At 38.6% G+C, this 23,379-nt stretch overlaps 3 protein-coding genes and 2 long non-coding RNA genes across 5 annotated transcripts; 3 read left to right on the forward strand and 2 right to left on the reverse strand.

The window, feature by feature from the left end:
- The first annotated feature begins 1,223 nt into the window (after window positions 1-1,223).
- On the forward strand, window positions 1,224-3,356 carry LOC309491509. Its single transcript, XR_014203154.1, has 3 exons — window positions 1,224-1,716; window positions 2,408-2,455; window positions 2,596-3,356. It is a non-coding gene; the product is annotated as an uncharacterized lncRNA (long non-coding RNA).
- Window positions 3,357-5,999: 2,643 nt separating this feature from the next.
- On the forward strand, window positions 6,000-8,763 carry LOC309491510 (uncharacterized protein). Its single transcript, XM_082190561.1, has 4 exons — window positions 6,000-6,123; window positions 6,232-6,603; window positions 6,768-6,869; window positions 7,187-8,763. The coding sequence occupies exons 1-4, from the start codon at window positions 6,093-6,095 to the stop codon at window positions 7,465-7,467; spliced, it is 786 nt and encodes a 261-aa protein (XP_082046687.1). The 5' UTR covers window positions 6,000-6,092; the 3' UTR covers window positions 7,468-8,763.
- Window positions 8,764-8,867: 104 nt separating this feature from the next.
- On the forward strand, window positions 8,868-9,578 carry LOC309491511. The gene is made up of 3 exons (XR_014203155.1): window positions 8,868-8,936; window positions 9,075-9,248; window positions 9,334-9,578. It is a non-coding gene; the product is annotated as an uncharacterized lncRNA (long non-coding RNA).
- A 1,077-nt stretch (window positions 9,579-10,655) lies between these two features.
- On the reverse strand, window positions 10,656-12,968 carry LOC309491505 (uncharacterized protein; the record flags this gene model as incomplete). Its single annotated transcript, XM_082190558.1, has 5 exons — window positions 10,656-11,582; window positions 11,668-11,841; window positions 11,980-12,252; window positions 12,570-12,684; window positions 12,906-12,968. The coding sequence occupies 5 exons, from the start codon at window positions 12,966-12,968 to the stop codon at window positions 11,392-11,394; spliced, it is 816 nt and encodes a 271-aa protein (XP_082046684.1). The 3' UTR covers window positions 10,656-11,391.
- Window positions 12,969-16,178: 3,210 nt separating this feature from the next.
- On the reverse strand, window positions 16,179-23,094 carry LOC309491507 (uncharacterized protein; the record flags this gene model as incomplete). The annotated part of the gene is made up of 6 exons (XM_082190559.1): window positions 22,864-23,094; window positions 22,384-22,755; window positions 22,118-22,219; window positions 21,568-21,800; window positions 18,632-18,810; window positions 16,179-16,338 (listed from the first exon to the last, which is right to left on the reverse strand). The coding sequence occupies exons 1-6, from the start codon at window positions 22,892-22,894 to the stop codon at window positions 16,179-16,181; spliced, it is 1,077 nt and encodes a 358-aa protein (XP_082046685.1). The 5' UTR covers window positions 22,895-23,094.
- Window positions 23,095-23,379: the final 285 nt, after the last annotated feature.

The following is a 23,379-nucleotide window of genomic DNA, read 5'->3' on the forward strand; positions in this document are numbered from 1 at the left end:
AAAACCACAGTTCAATCATCTTAATTTATCGTTACTTTGAAGCTAACCCTCAATTACTGCAACAAGTAAATAAAAAAAATTGGCAAGAGACACACAAACACTTTTCCCAAAAAATAACAGAATTGACAGTTTGATAAGTTTTTTTTTTTTTTTTTTTTTTTTTTTTTTTTTTTAACAGAGTACCAATCAAGTGTCTTTTCTTTTTCCTTAAAGAGTTCAGTTCAAGTGTCTTTTCTTTTTCTTAAAGAGTTCAGTTCAAGTCCCTGTTCGGGCGCCACTTCTGTAACGGTGGCAGGCCCCAAACGAAATGTAAATCAACAAATGAAAGATGTATAAAAAAAAACAATTAGTTCGGGCGCCAGACAAGCTTAATCTTGTCAAATATTTTCCCTCAGAAAAGCTCTTTAAGTCACCGGTTACGAATAAACATGAATCAGAAATCACACAAAGAAAGTTCAGTTTCACAGTTATATTTTCATAATTTTCAAAGAAATCAGACAAAATCTCAGTTTCACCATAAGCAAAGAATCAAAACAAACTAAACACACACCAAATAACTTTGGTTCAAGTTCAAAATCCTACAGTCTTTACACCACTGTTTTTAAATTGGTTAAAAAAAAACATTAAATCAAACTAACAATGAAATCAACCGTTTAAACATAACGAAACACTTCACTGTATTATACAGATACGAAATACGTGGTGAAAGTGGTTGCGTGAATGTTTGGTTGGCTTGAAGACGGTGCATGCGTGTGCGTGCGGGCGTGTGTGTGTGTGTGTGTGTGTGTGTGTGTGTGTGTGTGTGTGTGTGTGTGTGAGAAAGATCGTTGGCCGATAATGGCAGGAAGGAAAGTTTCCGAAGTGAGGGTAAAACAGGGAATAACCTGGAGAACTTGCTCACTCGTCAGCCTCAAAAGACAAGCTTCGCTGTGCAGCCGGTGTCCAGAGGTGCAGCGCACCCTCAGTGTCAATCGCTAGGCAACTCACGCTCACTCTAGATCCACGTACAGCCCAAACACAGCGTCTCGCGTCTCACTGACTGTCGATTCGTCTCAGGTAACCCGCTCCTTTTTTTCTCTCTCCCCTCCCTCTCTTACAACTCCACCTTATATACTCATTTCCTCACTTCCGGATAATTGATTTCCCTCCTCCATCCAGTCACGCAACTTACGTTTTTTCCGTACCGCCACAATGTGATCACCCAATTGTTTTCTTTAGCAGTTAAGCCAAGTCAACAAGCTAGATAAAAAGTAGGCAGAAAATCTAGAATGCTCTGATCAGACATTAAGAGACAGCATTACCTTGACTAGGAACTCGATGACTATATTTGTTGATATAGACTGTAGATAATTAATTTTACTTTTTAATCATAGCATAACACACCTGTAATGTACAAATCAATCTTATTATATATACTAGCCTGTTATCATCACTCGCCCGCAGGTCCTCTTCCTTGTGGTTCAATAATTAGTCATAGGCTATATGGAATAAAGGGGCACTGAGATTAAGGCAAACCGTAAAATTTTTCTTGTGTGTGATGTTTGTCTTGTCTGCAAGTTCATTTTCAAAGACAGAAGAAGGCCACAAGTAGCACAGAAACTACAGCACCTCCAGAAGCCACTGAGACCAACGGCACTCCAGAAGCTACTGCCACTGAGACCACAGGCTCATCAAAAGCCACAAGACCCTGGGGCCAGAAAGCAAAAAAAAGACAAAGTGAAGTATATTTCCTTATTAGTCAGTAATGTTTTATTAGAACTGTGTTAATAAGTATGTTATCACGGAACTATGTTTTTTTAATATAGTACCAGTCAAAAGTTTGAACCCACCTACCCATCCAAGAGAATGGGAAAGCGTGTCCAAACTTTTGACCGATACTGTATATTCTAAATTAGTAATTTAGACTAGTAAATTAGTAAACTTACTGTATTTAAATATTAAGCATAGCGTCAGTTCTGGCAGGTCACATTAGTCAAGCTCGCATCAGCTGATCCACGTCTACCTATAGGAATACGACGCCTATATACAGTAACGCCTATTACTGTATACATGTATAAGCTCCTTCAGTATTATCAGCAGCTATCGCGTTTCTCAGGAGCCAATTACCCTCCTCCATCCCCAGCTCCACCTCTCGTCAGTCGTTATAGCATTCTGATTAACCCTGAATCAGACTTAAATTCTCTTAATTATATTGTACATTCAAATGAATTAATGATATCTGCAATACATTTATGTCTGCTCTTATGATTCTATGCTAGGCTGCATGGATGCGCTGGGAGTTCTTGCCCAGAACAGAACCATACCACCAATCCAAACTATATGCTAACTGTCAATCATATTTGACGATAGTGGTCTTGACAGAAATAGTGTTTAATAAAATGTGGTATCTTGTATGTTTTTTATACAGATCCAGTCCAACAGAGGGTAGCCAGCAAGATGAAGCAAAAAAAAAAGTGTTAAGTACTCTATTTACATTTTCTCTATTTAAAATGATATGATGTATCAACTACACATTGATTCTGCCGTCACAGTTAGGTATTGTCTATACTGGTATATTGGTATACTTATTTCAATGTTATATTGACTGTCTTTCAGATGAGTGTCCAGAATGCTGTAGGAGAGTGAGGCAAAACAACTTTGACTACTCCAAGGTTTTGAAAAGAAGAGTGAGAGAGGTTTGTCTTTCTAAAGCCTTTTCAACTGTCTTGCTTTATATCAATGTACTTGCATTCACTCATTATTAATATTTAAATCCTTTTTGATTCTACAATGAATAAGGCCCTGTGTCCACGAAAGCGTTTTTTCACGCGACTGGCATATTTTTCCAATAGTTTTCAGTGGGAGCGCCGCTGAGTGTCTTTTTCACGCTGATGCACTGAGCATTCGTCGTTTTTTACCGGTCGCCAAGAGTTGAAGAATGTTCAACTTTGGGTAAAATGCAGCGCTCATCACTGTCACTTTTTACCCAGCTGTCCAATCACAGTGGAGGAGGGGCGGGACTATCTTGAAAATACATTCGCCAAAGAGGGACATACCTGGAAATTCAAGCTTCGCCTTTTGCGTTTTACACTCAGTGACACTTTACCGGTCGCCAAGAGTTGAAGAATGTTCAACTTTGGGTAAAATGCAGTGCTCATCACTGTCACTTTTTACTCAGCCGTCCAATCACAGTGGAGGAGGGGCGGGACTAATAACACACAACCGCCACACTCTGCTCGTACAAAGTAAACAGATGACAACAACAAGCATAATAATTAAACAAAATAGTTTTAAACTAGAGCCAGAGCAAATACTTTATAATCTATCGACATTTTTATATAGAAACAACACAGAAACAAACAATCTGTGAAATGAGATACTAGTAACACTTTCGCGAATATTCCGTATAATAACAACAAGCAAAGCATCTCTACTGAAAAAAAAAAAGCCAAACGCTCTCAAGCACTCACAGCTAGGCGTTATCAGCTGGCTAAAAACGGTTTGGTGGACACACAGCCTTAGCCTGACTACGTCAGACTTCGTACTTCCGCTCAATTTCAGTTCGCTTCTGTACTCAGTCTGAGATAGCGACCGTTTTCCCTGTTTTCCTCCGGCCTCAAAACAGCCGGCCAATCAACGAACAGAGGGCGGGCTGAGAGCCGTGACGTAGACGCTGATTGTACCGTGGATGCGTAGATTTACTTCACATAATCTGCAAAAGTCGTTCACAGCCATGTTCACTCCGGTATTTCGCTCGATGGTTTTGTTTTCGCATCATACATGTGTTTGCAACACGGTCTCACCCCTATTCGTCACATACTGCCGTTTGGTCATTTTCCCCTCACGTACCAAAGGCCGACGTTGAGGGTACCCCCTATTCGTCGCTTGACAACGGAGAGGGTCATCCGATAGATTTGAGTGCAAATCCCTCATCTTTGAATTTTGAAGAAATGGGGTTACCCATCCAGCGGTTTGCCTGCGCTGGAAAGTATGGTTTTAGGCGACTGATTTTATGCTGCAAATGTGTATTTTGCAGTAGCGTGCGGCGCATATTGTTACAATCATTCATTGGTGCGGTGAGCATACATTTTCGTGGGGCAGAAACCCTTGTCTGAATCGGTATAACGACTTTTCCTTTCTCTTTTTTATATAATTTTGGGTTACATTAAAATTACATAATTACAGGACTTTATATTTGCTGTATGCTTAACACATGCCTTAATTTAGGTGGGATATTTTATAATTGTAGATCACATAGTTTGATCATTTCCCCCTCACGTCCATAAGCCGACGTTGAGGGTAGCTACCCCCATTCGTCGCTTGACAACGGAGAGGGTCGTCCGATATTTGAATGCAAATCCCTCATCTTTGGATTTTGACGAAATGGGGGTTATCCATCCAGCTGGAAAGTATGGTTTCAGGCGATTAATTATGCTGCAAATGTGCATTTTACAGTAGCGTGCGGCGCATATACTGTTACAATCATTGGCGCGGTGACCATACATTTTCGTAGGGCAGAAACCCTTGACTAAATCGGTATCACGACTTTTTTCTCTCTCTCTCTTTTTTTTTTTTTTATATATAATTTTGGCCTACATTAAAACGACATAATTGCAGGACTGCATATTTGCTGTAGGCTTAAAACATGCCTTAATTTAGGTGGGATATTTTGCCGATGGTATTTCAATTTGCAATTGCTTATACTATAGTGAGCCTACAACTTTGCTTTTTTTTTTGCGACAAAAAAATAAAATAAACAATATTCGCCTACTTTTATAGAACTTTCATCTCAATACTGATTATGATGTTGTAATAAATTAAATAGCCTACTGCAGAAATGTTTATATTGCTTAATATGGACATATCCTTTGGCAAAGTGATGGATGCATTCTGGGAAGTGGTGTGTTTAAATGTAATGGCTACATATACCCGTGTTTCCTTCACTTAGACATTTATGCTGACCCTTTAAAATTATATTAAAAAATATTATAAAAAAATATTAAGACTGTACTTTTTAATTATGATTGATATTTTGGCGCAATTTTGTGCAACACGTCACTGTGTGCGACCATCGCAGAAACCATTGCCCAGCGCGATTCCACCACGGTAAGTCGCTTACAACAGTCTCATAAGAAAGAGAAATGAATAAGCATTTATACGTCCAAAAGTAATACAATTACGAGTTTATAAAAAAAAAAAACATGTTGTAGGCCTATATATATATCAGGGTACCGTCGTCGGTGTATGAATGAGTGAATGAATGGGTGAATGTGAGGCAATCTGTAAAGCGCTTTGGTGGCAATGAGTCTGTTGCAAGCGCCTATATAGTCCATTTTGTGTGGAAATAAACTCATAATTTTATTTTGGACGTGTAAATGCTTATTGAGGGATTATTGGGGATATATATATATATATATATATATAGTTTAAGTCTGGCAAGGCAAAGTTTATACAAGTATCCTGATCATGTTATTCCTGTTTGTTTATCCAAACACAAGGATGTGTTCAAAATATCATGAACCCTAAAGCTCACACAAAAACTTATTTTTAAAGCCATTTATTTTTTATGATATTGTGATTGCATGAATGAACAAGAGCACCATTTACTTAACTTCTTAGCCTAGTAGTTATTCATATTGTAATATGTAGTTTGGTGATCTATTCTTTTTTGATTTGTTCTTCTCTTTCTCTGCAGGTTCCTTAATCCCTGTCCTTTTTAAAAAAAAACATCACCTCATTACATCGAAAAAAAGGCACTTTTAAGAGCCACATTTGTCTTGTATTTTGTTACTCTCTCTACTGTTGTATTGTGTTCTCTCTCTCAGATCATCCCGGAAACAAGCAGGTAAGATTTTTTCTACATTAATGTTTATTAAAATGTAGACTCCAGATCTAGTTTTGTATCTTGGAAAGGTATACAACATAATCACAAGTCATGGGTCTGAATTAGAATATATCTGAGGTTATTATTACGTACCTGTGCCTAGCATCAGGTAAAGTTTGTGTCATTGAGTGTAAAAAGCAACAGCTTTTTTGCTACAGCAGGTCCCAGTCACAGCCAGAGTCGAAAGACTGGTGTCTCTCATGTCAGGGCTCCGGAAACCAGTGCGGAAATGACCATTGACTTTCCTTCCGTTACTGCAGGTGTGTTATTTATTTTGACTTCACTGGTTCAAAACAGTATGTTCATTTATTATAAAATCACCATTGTTCAATGCTACTGTTTTTAAATATTGTGCATTGTTTTAACAGAGTCCTTCCTTCAAGAGCTTAAACGCTCACTGGGTGAGGACATACATGAAGATGAAATGGCACTTCAAGCCTCAGCAGACTGGTCGACTCGAAAGAGCCTCATATCAGGGTGGTGGGAGAAAGAGAGACCCCGACTGGTCAACACCATGGTGGCTCGACAACATGCGGCAACTCGGATCTGCCAACATTGTGGAAATGGTCCAGCCGTTATCCGTTGTTGTGACTGCCGACCACACCCATTCCTCTGTGGCCAGTGTGATGTCAGGGTCCACCAAGGTCAAGTGTTCCACAACAGGGATTCGATGACACTTGCATTTTTTCATCCATTGCCTCCCACAACTTGTGTTGTGGAGAGGGTTCTAACCCAGTGTGGTAAGTTGTAGTTTTTAAGTCACATTCTTAGACTTGACTGAAAAACGAAATGCTGTTTTCTGATAGGTCGATGAAGCCGTCAAGTGCATCTTGTTTAAAATAGTTTCCAGTAAATAAATGTTATTGTTTAATTCTCATCCATGTGTTTTTTTGTTTGTTTTAAGAGCGTCTTGTTCCTTTGGAGATGCCAGAGACAATATGCGGTTGTCTACAAGTATCGTCCAGTGTCATCGCAGGACAGTCCATAGTTGTGGTTACAATGAATGGTAAGAAGAACTTTATGGGTTTGGGTGGGGGTCACTTCTGTAGAATTTTCTTTTTGATTTTCTCTGATTTTCTTTATCATGGATGGAAATCCAGAGGTGTCAATAGGTTGTGTGTTGATTAGATTGGCTGGGCCCACCTATGTGGAGGAAAACAATTAACCTTTGTTTGAATGGGGATAGTTAATTTGCCTGACAAAATGTTTGTAGAAGTGTCCTCCTGATCCATCCTTAGTCAAATGTTCCCATATCAGTTGTCAGAATGACACAGTTTGGTCTGTCAGAATTAACTTTGTGTATATATTTCCTTCTTTTTCCAGGGCGATATGATCTCAGATTGCCTCAGATTATATGCAAAGCATGTGAAGCCACTTGGAGTCCTGGAGTGGATGACCTGATCCGTAATGACAACTGGCCTGCCACTTCTCACTATTCAACTGTGTACGCAACAGATGTCCTTTTTTCTTTTGAAGAGCTGAAGATGGCTGCACCAGGGATGTCTAGCCAAGCATTTCTTAGAATGCTGGATCAACGCACTGTTCGCTTTGGCCGTGTAAGTATTTGTGGTAATAATTGCGTAACTCCATATATAATACTATGAGGGCATGATGATGATGATGATAGTACACATGAACAGAGCCATTAGACCCTTTATAGACAACCATAAACTCATGTTCTCAAGGCCGGACTTACCATTGGGCTTGACTGGGCTCAAGCCCATGGGCCCCGCCCAATAGGGGGCCCCGCCCGTTTACGTTTGATTTTTTCAATAATATGTCAGTCATTTAATTTTTCATTTAAAGTTTGTTGATTGGTCTAGCATTGTTACCTGGCCCTGCCCTGCCATGAAAAATGTAATTTAATTAGCTAAATTAAATGTCAGTCATCTTGAGGTTTGCTGATTGGTTATTGGCAGTTACGTAGTGCCTCGTTTACTGCCGAACCGTTGAAAAAACCTGTCCGCATTAGACAGTAGCCGCGTTTCCATTACCCTTCAAATTGCGCAAATTGAAATTGCGAATTGAAAATAAGCACAATGGAAACACGTCAATTTCGCAAAAACTCCCGTTTATCGCAAAAAAGTTTTTACGCTCTCATGAGGAGGTTTTTCAGGCAATTCGAAAAAGGAATATTTCGCAAAACTGCTATGGAAACCGTTTTTGCGCATTTACAGTCACCTGACTTAGAAGACGCGGTGTGTTTGAGGTCCATGTATAGCTACGCAAATAATAATAATTTTATATTATTTTATTATAACATTTAATAGGCTATATTTAGAAGAGGCTTTTATGCAAAAAAGGAACAAAGCTGAGTGTGGAGCGCGCACTGCATGACACGGAGGCGCGAGCGCGAACACTTGCATTTTCCTATCAACAGTGGAAACAACTTAAAATAGCCTAGGCTACTCTATCATTTCTTGTCATACAGAAAATAATAATACATTATTCCCATCTACTTTTATTTGTGTAAACTCACAATAACAAGAAAATGTTGTGCTTTTGTAAAATAAAATAAAACAATCAGACGCTTTCATGATCTCCGTAAACTGGAGCGCGAGAACTGAAACAAAATATAGCTTATGTAGGCTAAAGCTTGAAATGTCCACTTTAAATCGAACAAATTCGAATCGAAAGCTAATACCTTCTGATTAATCCGTATGAAAGGTGCATTTCTCTCCAAAAGCGCATCTGCTTAACAGCGGAGATGGAGATGTGATTTTAGCCAAAACAATAGTTTATTAATAATATTAATGGCTCTTCTCATTCAGCACTGCGGGAAAAACATCAATTCCATGTTCTAATTTGGCCTTAGAAAACCAGTCAAATCGACATGTTTTCCATATTAATTTGTGAATATTTTAAATGTTTAATAAAGGGGCAAAAATCTGAAAATTCGTCGATATTTACTTTTTTGCGCAGCAGTTGGTGTAGCCAGTTCAAATTAAAATTTTGGTGTTCAACTTTGCGTTTTAAAAAGACAACAACCGTTCATTTTTCGTTTCAGAAAAACTGACATTGGACACCATTCTATCTGACGAGATTGTTTGGCCATGGCAGCTTACACACGGTGGTATGTACACAATTCCGTTGACTTTGTGAAATAGTCACATAGTAGGACAAAATCTGTCATGCCTCGATTGTAACCCCAGAAAATATTGAAATACTAATCTTAATTACAACCGACTTATGTTTCATCTATGTATTTCAGACTCTGTAGATCTAAGGACAAAGAGGAAGGCGTTCTACATTGTGATGGCAGTAAGGAGACTTGAGGAGGAGAAGAGGATTCTTATTGCAGAGATGAACAAGCATTGGAAGTCTCTTTGCACCCGTGCAGACACCCTGAAGCAGATGTCATCCCAGCTTTCTAATGTGACATCAGGTATGTATTTGTTATACTTGGCATACATTACAATGTTTCTGAATGTTTCTGATTAATAAAGGCTCAATGTGTTTTAACATGTAAGGTGAGACGTGGGGCCTGCTTCAAGATGGTATCCGAGGTCTACAGAGCTTGACGATGAAGAACAAGGAAGCAAGCAACAGCCTTGCAAAGCATGCAAAGAAATGTTATGTTTATGTTAACATTTGTTTATGTTGTTTTTTATTGTAAGTATATGTCGGATGTATGATAAAATAATATGTTAAGTTTTATGTGTGAAGTATTTGAACTCAAGGCAAATATCCCTCTGGGGACAATAAAGGAGGCTATCGCCTGCAAAATGGGCTTCATGATTATATGTAAAAATGTAAACGTTGTCGTAGGACTATAGCAAGCACATCATTGGAAAGGTCTCAAACCTCAACAGTAACATATGTCAGTCTGAAGAGGATACATTACTCCTGGTTTGAATTATTGACCTCTGCTCTGAACCTTGAACCCAGTACATGTTTGTACAGGCTTGTCATTTAGCAACAGAATGTGCTACACACATAGGACCAGCTCTTATAGAAAGCTCTGGACCTTAGCTGTCATGCAGATATGGTCTCCAATGTTTAACCACTGTAAGCACTGTCAAATGTGGTAATAAGCTATTTTGACTTATTTAACGATTCAATTTTTAAAATCTGATGAGACCAGTGTGTTCCCCATCCCCCCCAAAAACAGGGTATATCCAAAATTCTACACTGCCAACTTCTACTTATGAGAAATATACCAATATATTTTGAAACTACAACTTCAACTAGAGACACCCACAGAACACAGTTACAAAGCTAGTGTTACTTGTAGTTCTTCCGGGCTGGGTGGGTGGACTTGTTCGACGACTCTGTTTTTCTGCTGTCTGCTGTGAATGGGCTTCAACTACACTCGAAAAGTTCAAAACTGAGCAAAGTGTTGTTGCTGGTGACAAAACCACTGATTAAATATGTACATTGAAGCTATACTGGCGTTAAAGACCCCCTGACCTGCATTGAGGGATATGGGATTCATATGTGACCCGCTCAGCCCACATTGTAGTGTTCTGTCTGACTGCATACTGTAATGTTTCACCAATAATAATACTGAAATGACATAATTAAAATAATGTAATGAATACCATGATAACATCTAAATAAATGTTGATAGATGTAGCATTATAGTTCTAAAAATATCAATAAACAAAGCAATCCAGCTTCCCTGGCAATAAGACAGAAATAATAACATTAAAGAAATACATATAAACCATATGATCTCATGAATAAATGTTATCTGTGTATCCATGTAAGATGTATCTAGGAGATGGAGGAAACTGTCATGATGAAATGTCTTCTTCCCCCTAGTATAAACACTGTACTTAAGACGACACACCACATTTTAGGCATTTATTAGCTTATACAAAAACAACACACATAGCTCAGACACATAACAAAAATCACAAATGCAAAAAGTGAAGAGCATGTCGAGTGATTACAAAGGCCTGGTAGGGACTGACCCTGTGATACATGATGGGCCGCTATGGAGTGATTTGCAGTGGTGGTAGTGCAAAAGTAAACATTGCAGGGATTTAATCAGTGCAAAGCTGTGCATGTTTAATATGACTATGGAAAAAAAGAGTGTAATAGTATTGCTTAACAAAAACAATACAAAGAAGATCAAATAAATAGAACAACAGAAACTTAAATATATTTATAAAAAATAAAAAAAAGATTATACAAGCCAACAGGGGTAAATGTTGGGACCACAGCCCAGAATGTGTAGAGGGGCTAATGTAGCCTGTAAGACAGTGAAATGGATAGTGGATACTAGACAATAGACAAAGTGATGTGATGGTTGGCGCAGGGTGAGACTCATGCTGAAAAGTCCATTTCTCCCCTAACCTTTTCTGTGACATTGAGTTGCTGGTTTGCCCTGGGGACAAATGACCTCCTCGTTTTTGAGCATGACAGAAGACTGCTACTGCAAATTATCCTCAGTTTGTTAAATGATTAACCTCAGCTCCATGCCAAACACAGAGCCAGCTTTCCTTACCAACCTGTCCCAGCGGCCCTCTTCTTAATGCTGCCTCCCCAGCACACAACCGCATAAAAAAGGACTCTGGCCATGTTTAGTCTTGCTCAGAGTCACTGCTGGTATGGTACTCCTCAGAATCACTATCGAAGTTAATTTCGGTTTCAGTCAGAACTTGAACATAACATTTCTTTGCATGCTTTGCCAGGCTGTTGCTTGCTTCCTTGTTCTTCATCGTCAAGCTCTGTAGACCTCGGATACCATCTTGAAGCAGGCCCCACGTCTCACCTTACATGTTAAAACACATTGAGCCTCTATTAATCAGAAACATTCAGAAACATTGTAATGTATGCCAAGTATAACAAATACATACCTGATGTCACATTAGAAAGCTGGGATGACATCTGCTTCAGGGTGTCTGCACGGGTGCAAAGAGACTTCCAATGCTTGTTCATCTCTGCAATAAGAATCCTCTTCTCCTGCTCAAGTCTCCTTACTGCCATCACAATGTCGAACGCCTTCCTCTTTGTCCTTAGATCTACAGAGTCTGAAATACATAGATGAAACATAAGTCGGTTGTAATTAAGATTAGTATTTCAATATTTTCTGGGGTTACAATCGAGGCATGACAGATTTTGTCCTACTATGTGACTATTTCACAAAGTCAACGGAATTGTGTACATACCACCGTGTGTAAGCTGCCATGGCCAAACAATCTCGTCAGATAGAATGGTGTCCAATGTCAGTTTTTCTGCATTAGGAACCAAGGTGTTATACTTCTCCACTACAGAATTTAAGATTTTTTTTTCCTCCCTGATCTTTCGGCGGATTCGGGCACGTCCTTTGCATCCGTCACTGTCCTTATAAAGACGCTGGGACCTCCTCTTAACACTTGCCACCAGCTCCTCTATTGGGCTGGCAACAGCGGCAACATCAGCATCATTTGGGGATGTTGTTGCTGAGAGGAAGAAATGAAGAGATAAGAAATATGCTTCTTGATTCCATGAAAAAATATTTTTGGTGTATGAGCAAAATAAAGCCTCAACAATCTTTTCATATTTCTCTGTAACTGAGAGGCTACACTTGTAGCTAAATTTGAGTATAGTTAGGTTCTTTATTGTCCCCATGGGGATAATCTTGTCCACACGTCATCAGCAATCAGAGTATGTGCTCTTTGACTACGATTACAATGAGCCTCTTTGGAATTGCAGCCAAGCTTAGTCAGAAGTGATACATCAAGCACCATATCAAACAGTATAAAACAGTATATCCTACCTTCTGCCCACTCATTGACATCAAAGATCCACCTCTCCAGTTGACTGTCTGAGATGTCCATTACCGTTTTCATGGCCTCCAGGTTATGCAACTGGCATTGCAGGGCTATTTTGGCCTTCAAACATAAATGACAATGAGGGAAACGCCTACAACTTTGACAATTGTTGATAAGGATTGTGAAGTACCTTCACTATTAGAAAACCACATACAACACTAATTAAATATACAGTATATTCGTATATACGTGGACTATCAATATATATGGTATGAACATTTAATATTTTATTTTACAATATCGCTATGCATTTTTGCATAAGGGAAAACTGGTGTCTTTACCTTCCGATATCGGCGGGCAAGGGTAGAAGCCAAGTTGTCAAACTTTTGTTGGTTCCAGCGCATGTCTATGCGTCCTGCAAAAATAAAAAATATGAGATTATCACCTTTCTTTCCAGTAGCAGTAGGAGAAGAAACTGTGCAGACTTGAATCACAAACTTTTCAGAGATAATAACTTACAGTACTATGGAACTATTAATCTGCTGTCTTGTGCCATTTGATTACTGTCCCATGAAAGGGTTAGGTAAATAGCACAGGATAGTGAAGAAATAGTCAAGTCAAGTCAAGTTTATTTGTATAGCGCTTTTCACAATACAGATTGTATCAAAGCAGCTTCACAGTATTAAATTAAAATAATACAACAAAGTTTGTTTCAAGAGGAATTTATTGATTGATAAAATTAAATTAAATATCCCCAAAATATCCCCAACTGAGCAAGCCAAAGGCAACAGTGGCAAGGAACCGAAAAACTCCATCAAGTGACCAAATGGTGTCCTAAAACTCCATCAGGTGACCTAATGGAGAAAAAAAAAAACCTTGGGAGAACCCAGGCTCAGTCGGGGGCCAGTTCTCCTCTGGCATTTATGAGCTAGAGGCCGGATTGTAGTTTGAACTGTGGGATTATATGAATGCCTGGCTGAAGAGATGCGACTTTAATCTAGTTTTAAACTGGGAGAGCGAGTCTGAGCAACGAACAGTATCAGGAAGACTATTCCAGAGTTTTGGAGCCAAATGTGAAAATGCTCTCCCTCCTTTGGTGGTTCTGGATATCCTAGGTATGACCAAAAGCCTTGAATTTAGTGATCTTAAAGAGCGCGATGGATTATAGGGTGATAGAAGATCCGTTAAATAGACTGGAGCTAAGCCGTTTAGGGCTTTATAAGTCAGTAGCAATATCTTATAATTAATACGGAACTTTATAAGTAACCAATGCAGTGATGATAAAAAACGGTGTTATATGATCATATTTTCTTGATCTCGTAAGAACTCTAGCGGCGGCATTTTGGACTAACTGTAGCTTGTTTATTGAGGATGCAGGACAACCAGCTAATAAAGCATTACAGTAATCCAGTCTCGAGGTCATGAATGCATGAACTAACTTTTCTGCATCAGAAACTGATAGCATATTACGTAGCTTAGCAATGTTTCTAAGGTGGAAAAAGGCTGTTTTTGTAACATATGAAATATGATTTTCAAAAGACAGGTTGCAATCGAGTATAACACCCAGGTCTTTTACTGTAGAGGATAAAGTAACAGGACATCCTATGATGTTAAAGTTGTATTGTGCGAGGTTTTGTGGGCGGTTTTTTGAACCGATAAGTATTACCTCTGTCTTGTCTGGATTTAATAAAAGAAAATTACGCGTCATCCAATCTTTTATATCTTTAACACACTCTGTCAATTTGGAAAATTTTGCGTTTTCATCCGGCCGTGATGAAATATATATTTGAGTGTCATCAGCATAACAATGGAAACTAATTCCATGTTTCCTTATAATATTTCCAAGTGGCATCATATATATTGAAAATAACAGAGGGCCTAATACAGATCCCTGCGGCACTCCATAGTTTACTGGAGTTATGATCGATTTTTCTCCATTTAAATAGACAAAATGGTAGCGGTCAGATAGGTATGATTTGAACCAGCTTAGTGCTTGTCCTTGAACACCAGTATAATTTTGTAGTCGATCTAAGAGTATTGTGTGATCTATAGTATCGAACGCAGCACTAAGATCATGTAAAACTAGTATTGAGATACAGCCTTGGTCAGAAGCTAAAAGTAAATCATTTGTGATTTTAACGAGCGCAGTTTCAGTGCTATGATGCGGTCTGAATCCAGACTGAAACTTTTCATAGATATCATTTTGTTGCAAGAAAGAGCCCAGTTTCTAATATTTTAGACATAAATGGAAGATTTGAAATGGGTCTATAATTTGCTAGATTATTATGATCTAATTGTGGTTTCTTAATGAGAGGTTTTATAACTGCCAGTTTAAATGTTCTTGGAACATGACCTAAAGATAAAGACGAGTTAATAATATTGAGGAGAGGCTCTTCCACTACAGGTAACACTTCTTTCAGTAGTTTAGTTGGTATAGGATCTAATAAACATGTTGTTGTTTTAGATGAAGTGATAAGTTTATTTAACTCTTTTTGTTCTATAGTAGTAAAGCACTGTAATTGTTCTTGCGGGGTGATAATTGAAGCTGAATTATAAGGCGCGATTGAAGATTGAACGTTTACAATTGTGGTTCTGATGCTTTCTATTTTCTCAGTGAAGAAGTTCATGAAATCATTACTACTGAACTGTAACGGGATATTTTGTTCGGGTGACGTCTGTTTATTTGTTAGTCTAGCCACGGTGTTAAATAAAAACCTTGGATTGTTTTGCTTGTTTTCTATTAGTTTGCGGAGGTGCTCAGCCCTGGCCGCTTTTAGGGCCTTTTTATAATGTGACATACTGTCTTTCCACGCGATTCTAAAGAATCGATGTGTATTTTTTAATATTGCACTGCCCTTCCTTATTATCCTCACATCAAATAAAATAGGATGATGGTATTGTAATCGATCCATCCATTTATGTTGAATAATCTGAGCTTTATATTTTCAGAGTCAGCATATATGCATGAGCTCAAAGTGGCTCACCATTGTCATCAGGATCAAAATTGACTGGTTACCTTACCTGCTTTTGACATGTGCTTTGTCGTAACAGCAATCCTCGAGAGGAAGGCGTTGCACTGCTCCACCTCTTCCCCAAGAGTCGAACCAGCCCCCTCCTGATATGCTCCACTCCATTTTACCTTTAGAAAAGAAAACAAAAAAAGAAAACCTAAGTGGCAACAATCTTATGCAGGATTTCAGGGAAAGAAAATGTCATGGACAATCATTTTTTCTTACCTCACATTTGAAATCATGAGCTTTGGCATGAAAAACAGAAAGAAATGGCCTCATGGTGAGGAGATCCTGAAGCTCAGGGCATTTCTCTGTCACTCTCTGGAGGTAAGGCCAGTATTTGCATGCCACATCCATTGCAAAAAATGTAACTGGCTTACAGGCCATTTGCTTTTGTAGGTACAGGGGGTAGGCAAAAATCTCCCCCCTGAACATATTGAGGGCACGAAGGAGAACCCCATGACGACATACAGCGAGTTCCAGGCCCTCCTCGTCTGTTTTTCCTGAGGACTTCTGAGACGTTTCATGCGCCGATGACCATTGCCCTCCACAGACACCTCTTCCAGAGACCTAAAACATGGAAGATGAACAGTCCAAACTTGTTCAAACAAAGTACTCTGTAGGACGTGGTGTTTTATAGGTAAATATAGTGAAGTTGTGCAAGTTTACATGACTGGTCGAGGTATGGACATAGTCCACGAATTTTGCAACGTCATCATCATTCGCGATGAACACGCCATCAAAGATGGCTTTTTCCTCCGATCTAAATAAAAGAGATACATATTAAAGGTGCTGTAAGCGATGCCACGCGTTTTTTAGGCCAAACATTTTTTTGTCACATACAGCAAACATCTCCTCACTATCCGCTAGCTGCCTGTCCCCTGAACACACTGTAAAAAAACACGGTCTCTGTAGACACCACAGGCTCCACAAACGGCAACAAAAAGAAACTGGGCTCACCCGCACCACGAAACACAACAAACAGTGTTCCAGCCAATCACCGACAAGAAGTATTTGAGGGTGGGGTTTAGGGGGTTAGTGCGCGTGCACATGAAGTGGGTGTGTGGAGGAGAGAGAAGCATGAAGAGGGAAGTTTGAATTATGGCCGAAACACGACATTCCGATGAACAAATTGCAAAGAAGAGGGACAAGGATAAGGAACACGTGAAGTCCCGAATTTACATCGGAAAAACCTTTTAAAGGTGGGAGAACTCCGCCGGGCAGAAGGGCTTCCGATCCACATTCAGTTGCTCTGTTTTTGCAGAACAGGTAAATCCATATTTCTTTCTAAATTGACGTTAATGTTCGCCAAACCAACACAAGGATGTAATTAGCTAGAACTATGCAGTCAGCGTTAACTTTGGTGAATACAACATATATGTTTCTAGCAGAGCTCAATCTCTATTGTAAATGATCAAGCAAATTCACAGTAGGGCGACAATTTGTGTGAATGATTGTTTTCATCCACTGTTTGTTATGAATTTGAATGTTCATTTATAGGCTGTTGACAACTTTGACTAAATTTGTTTACGCCGCCGCCGTTGTTTATGCTCACTGGGAAACGCGAAGCTACGTTATCTTGCTATTATTGCGTCCTTGTATGGGAGCTATAGTTATAGCTTCAGGTGGCAAAACGATTTTAAAATAATGTTTCTCTTTTTCTGCATTCTGTTCTGCAATATATAAAACCCTTTATCTAACTTGGCGACATTACACATTAGGGGTGCACGATTCAGAAAATTTCACGATTCGATACCGATTTTTAGTCTCAAGATTCGATTCAAAATCGATTTTCGATTCAAAAACGATTCTCGATTCAAAAAACGATTCACAGTATGTAAATGTAGTTGACTTTTTCCTGTGTGATTGCAGTAGACATACAATTTAAAAGAAAATAAATAACAAATTAAATGAAGTTTGATATTACTTTGTCTTCATAAAAACTTTTGCAACTAAACAGTGCAAAGTGCCAAGCTTTGGCCAGCTTTCGAATACATTTAATTCAAGTTTAAATTAAAACTTAAATTTTTTTTTATTTTTTATTATTTTTTTTACATTTAGCTTTAAAGTGCTGTAGTCAGATTAAACAAACAACACTGCTAAATGTAGTTTAAGGAGTAGGCTATTGACGGCAAAATAGGCTACAGAATATTTCGTTCTGTATTGACAGGTGCAATTAAAAAAAATAAAAAATAAATAAATACAATAAGCCTACATTATATCTGCATTTATGTCAAAACCTAGACTTTCAAACATCAAAATGTCATTTATTAATATGAATATTCATGTCAAAATGACATATAAACATTCTATTTTGCCTGGAAACGCTTCCAACACGCTTGCGTGTCGCGAGAAAAATAGGCGTTGGTTCTATTTCTAGCATGTACACGTTTTCCGCACGACTCGGGCCACACCGGAGACGCGCGTGTCACGCAGGCTGTGTGCAAGCTCTAACCTGTTAACATGGGAGCCGAAATAAAAACAGACACGCCACAAAGCCAGCCAGCCAGCCTTCCTTCTGCTCCGCTTCGCTTCTGCTGCACTTCTTCTTTTGGCTATGACAAGAGTGTGCAGGCGTAAGTGTGAATTCGATGCAGCGCCATCTATGGGAATGGCAAGCTAAACTCATTTCAGGACAATACCAAAAAATGTATATTTAAAAAAAAAAAAAAAAAAAAAAAAAAAACAAGAATCAATTTTTGGAATTCTATGAATCGATTTTAAATCGGTAACGTTTGAATCGCGATTCATATGTGAATCGATTTTTTTGCCCACCCCTATTACACATTGAATGAAGTATCAGTAAAACTTAACTTTGTTTGTAATGACTACTTTGACTTTCCTTTATGCCGGAAGGGAGGGGAGGAGGGAGGAGACGGGATGAGGAGAAGGGAGGGTCTAGCTAGCCTCCGTTTTGTTTGACAACAATTCGAATGTCAACAAGAAGTTACGACTCCCGGCATCGCTTACAGCACCTTTAACTTTAAATATTCATATGATTTTGAATTCACAGCAGTTACTTTCAAAGTAATGGACCGTCAATGCACACACAGTACCTTGCTGCACTCTTGAATCTGTAGTGCTTACGGTTTCCATCAACGGATACTGCAAGCATGTCTGGGTTGCACGCTGGGCAGTCAAAGTGGTCCTCCTGGCATAATTTGTCCACTTCGAATCGGACAGCTTCCCACTCCAAGAAGCTTTTCCGGAAGCTGTCTGCTGTGATGTTTCCGCTCTGTGAGAAGAGTTCAGTAAAAGAGAACAAAAGAGAACAGTAAAACGGATCAAATTAAACAATATACTACACTGAAGTAAAATGTTCTAAATGGATACATTTTGGGATGTTTGTACAAACTTTGTTACCACTCCTTAGAATACATATCAAAGGAAATAAACAATGTGTAAACTTCACTCATACACTATACACTGGTGTATTTGGGGGACCTGGCCATTAAACATACAGGATATTGTTTGACATTCAGTCTAAATCTATACGCAAAGAGGGCTACAACGGCTTCCATACTGTTTAGAATTAAGCCTGTGCAATGTTTAGCCCATTAATCCAAGGGAACACTTCTGGGATCAGGAAATGATATTGGGGAAAAGATGTCAAAGTCGGTAGCCATTGGAGTTGAATTTGAGATCTTCAGAATGACCTGTTTTTCCATAAATGTCTCAGTGCAAACTGCTGATGAGAGAACATGCAGGGCAGGACTTAGGTTGGTGGAGGCCCCTGGGCTTGAGTCACTTTCGGGCCCTACCTTCTAGGCTATACATTACTTTAAATAGAACACAAATGATACATACACAAGCTATGTATTAGAGCTACACAATTCTGGATAAACTGAGAATAAAAATAGAGATCACGATTCTGAACAAACAACTAAACAAAATAACATAATTTATGTTAATTGCTGAAGTCTATTAAAAATGTTTAATTAATCTGAATTATAAAAAAAAACAAAAACAACTTTGGTTTGAATGAATGATTCAATTCCTCAATCAAATACACTTGCTTCATAGATGAATCAGCATTTTTTAACGAATCTCCTGAATGAACGATTCAATGACAAATGTTTTTTTAAAAGTCATTTGTCGCCATCTGGTGGCGTAACAATATAATCGATCCAATCGTTATTTGAAGTGCAAAGCTACTTTCAAAAGGTGACTGGTACCGTAGACAGTGTTACATGTTAAAAAAACGTAATAATTTATTTATATGACCACTGATTGAAGCTTGAAAAAGTTTTTTCCAATAAATAAATAATGATTAAAAAAGTTCAAAGTGATCATAAGTTTATTGCAATGCACAAATGTCTTGGTCAGAATGAGAATAAAACACTTATTTACCTGGAAAACATATGTTTTGATTGTGGCATTTCTTTGAGATTTAGAATCCAGTATTCCTATAGGCTAATTATTGTTTCTTTTATGAATTTAATAAAGAACTCTGTCTCGTATTCTGTCCAAACGATCCATGTAGGCTACTTTTGTGTCCATTCGTTTTTCCTTTTTTAACCCGTAATTGAAAAACGAAAAATGAACGGTTGTTGTCTTTTTAAAACGCAAAGTTGAACACCAAAATTTTAATTTGAACTGGCTACACAAACTGCTGCGCAAAAAAGTAAATATCGACGAATTTTCAGATTTTTGTTTATGACTTTTTGCCCCTTTATTAAACATTTAAAATATTCACAAATTAATATGGAAAACATGTCGATTTGACTGGTTTTCTAAGGCCAAATTAGAACATGGAATTGATGTTTTTCCCGCAGTGCTGAATGAGAAGAGCCATTAATATTATTAATAAACTATTGTTTTGGCTAAAATCACATCTCCATCTCCGCTGTTAAGCAGATGCGCTTTTGGAGAGAAATGCACCTTTCATACGGATTAATCAGAAGGTATTAGCTTTCGATTCGAATTTGTTCGATTTAAAGTGGACATTTCAAGCTTTAGCCTACATAAGCTATATTTTGTTTCAGTTCTCGCGCTCCAGTTTACGGAGATCATGAAAGCGTCTGATTGTTTTATTTTATTTTACAAAAGCACAACATTTTCTTGTTATTGTGAGTTTACACAAATAAAAGTAGATGGGAATAATGTATTATTATTTTCTGTATGACAAGAAATGATAGAGTAGCCTAGGCTATTTTAAGTTGTTTCCACTGTTGATAGGAAAATGCAAGTGTTCGCGCTCGCGCCTCCGTGTCATGCAGTGCGCGCTCCACACTCAGCTTTGTTCCTTTTTTGCATAAAAGCCTCTTCTAAATATAGCCTATTAAATGTTATAATAAAATAATATAAAATTATTATTATTTGCGTAGCTGTACATGGACCTCAAACACACCGCGTCTTCTAAGTCAGGTGACTGTAAATGCGCAAAAACGGTTTCCATAGCAGTTTTGCGAAATATTCCTTTTTCGAATTGCCTGAAAAACCTCCTCATGAGAGTGTAAAAACTTTTTTGCGATAAACGGGAGTTTTTGCGAAATTGACGTGTTTCCATTGTGCTTATTTTCAATTCGCAATTTCAATTTGCGCAATTTGAAGGGTAATGGAAACGCGGCTACTGTCTAATGCGGACAGGTTTTTTCAACGGTTCGGCAGTAAACGAGGCACTACGTAACTGCCAATAACCAATCAGCAAACCTCAAGATGACTGACATTTAATTTAGCTAATTAAATTACATTTTTCATGGCAGGGCAGGGCCAGGTAACAATGCTAGACCAATCAACAAACTTTAAATGAAAAATTAAATGACTGACATATTATTGAAAAAATCAAACGTAAACGGGCGGGGCCCCCTATTGGGCGGGGCCCATGGGCTTGAGCCCAGTCAAGCCCAATGGTAAGTCCGGCCTTGAGAACATGAGTTTATGGTTGTCTATAAAGGGTCTAATGGCTCTGTTCATGTGTACTATCATCATCATCATCATGCCCTCATAGTATTATATATGGAGTTACGCAATTATTACCACAAATACTTACACGGCCAAAGCGAACAGTGCGTTGATCCAGCATTCTAAGAAATGCTTGGCTAGACATCCCTGGTGCAGCCATCTTCAGCTCTTCAAAAGAAAAAAGGACATCTGTTGCGTACACAGTTGAATAGTGAGAAGTGGCAGGCCAGTTGTCATTACGGATCAGGTCATCCACTCCAGGACTCCAAGTGGCTTCACATGCTTTGCATATAATCTGAGGCAATCTGAGATCATATCGCCCTGGAAAAAGAAGGAAATATATACACAAAGTTAATTCTGACAGACCAAACTGTGTCATTCTGACAACTGATATGGGAACATTTGACTAAGGATGGATCAGGAGGACACTTCTACAAACATTTTGTCAGGCAAATTAACTATCCCCATTCAAACAAAGGTTAATTGTTTTCCTCCACATAGGTGGGCCCAGCCAATCTAATCAACACACAACCTATTGACACCTCTGGATTTCCATCCATGATAAAGAAAATCAGAGAAAATCAAAAAGAAAATTCTACAGAAGTGACCCCCACCCAAACCCATAAAGTTCTTCTTACCATTCATTGTAACCACAACTATGGACTGTCCTGCGATGACACTGGATGATACTTGTAGACAACCGCATATTGTCTCTGGCATCTCCAAAGGAACAAGACGCTCTTAAAACAAACAAAAAAACACATGGATGAGAATTAAACAATAACATTTATTTACTGGAAACTATTTTAAACAAGATGCACTTGACGGCTTCATCGACCTATCAGAAAACAGCATTTCGTTTTTCAGTCAAGTCTAAGAATGTGACTTAAAAACTACAACTTACCACACTGGGTTAGAACCCTCTCCACAACACAAGTTGTGGGAGGCAATGGATGAAAAAATGCAAGTGTCATCGAATCCCTGTTGTGGAACACTTGACCTTGGTGGACCCTGACATCACACTGGCCACAGAGGAATGGGTGTGGTCGGCAGTCACAACAACGGATAACGGCTGGACCATTTCCACAATGTTGGCAGATCCGAGTTGCCGCATGTTGTCGAGCCACCATGGTGTTGACCAGTCGGGGTCTCTCTTTCTCCCACCACCCTGATATGAGGCTCTTTCGAGTCGACCAGTCTGCTGAGGCTTGAAGTGCCATTTCATCTTCATGTATGTCCTCACCCAGTGAGCGTTTAAGCTCTTGAAGGAAGGACTCTGTTAAAACAATGCACAATATTTAAAAACAGTAGCATTGAACAATGGTGATTTTATAATAAATGAACATACTGTTTTGAACCAGTGAAGTCAAAATAAATAACACACCTGCAGTAACGGAAGGAAAGTCAATGGTCATTTCCGCACTGGTTTCCGGAGCCCTGACATGAGAGACACCAGTCTTTCGACTCTGGCTGTGACTGGGACCTGCTGTAGCAAAAAAGCTGTTGCTTTTTACACTCAATGACACAAACTTTACCTGATGCTAGGCACAGGTACGTAATAATAACCTCAGATATATTCTAATTCAGACCCATGACTTGTGATTATGTTGTATACCTTTCCAAGATACAAAACTAGATCTGGAGTCTACATTTTAATAAACATTAATGTAGAAAAAATCTTACCTGCTTGTTTCCGGGATGATCTGAGAGAGAGAACACAATACAACAGTAGAGAGAGTAACAAAATACAAGACAAATGTGGCTCTTAAAAGTGCCTTTTTTTCGATGTAATGAGGTGATGTTTTTTTTTAAAAAGGACAGGGATTAAGGAACCTGCAGAGAAAGAGAAGAACAAATCAAAAAAGAATAGATCACCAAACTACATATTACAATATGAATA

The sequence above is a fragment of the Leuciscus leuciscus genome (genome assembly GCF_965113295.1).
Source record: "Leuciscus leuciscus genome assembly, contig: HAP1_SCAFFOLD_296, whole genome shotgun sequence".
Classification (NCBI taxonomy): domain Eukaryota; kingdom Metazoa; phylum Chordata; class Actinopteri; order Cypriniformes; family Leuciscidae; genus Leuciscus; species Leuciscus leuciscus.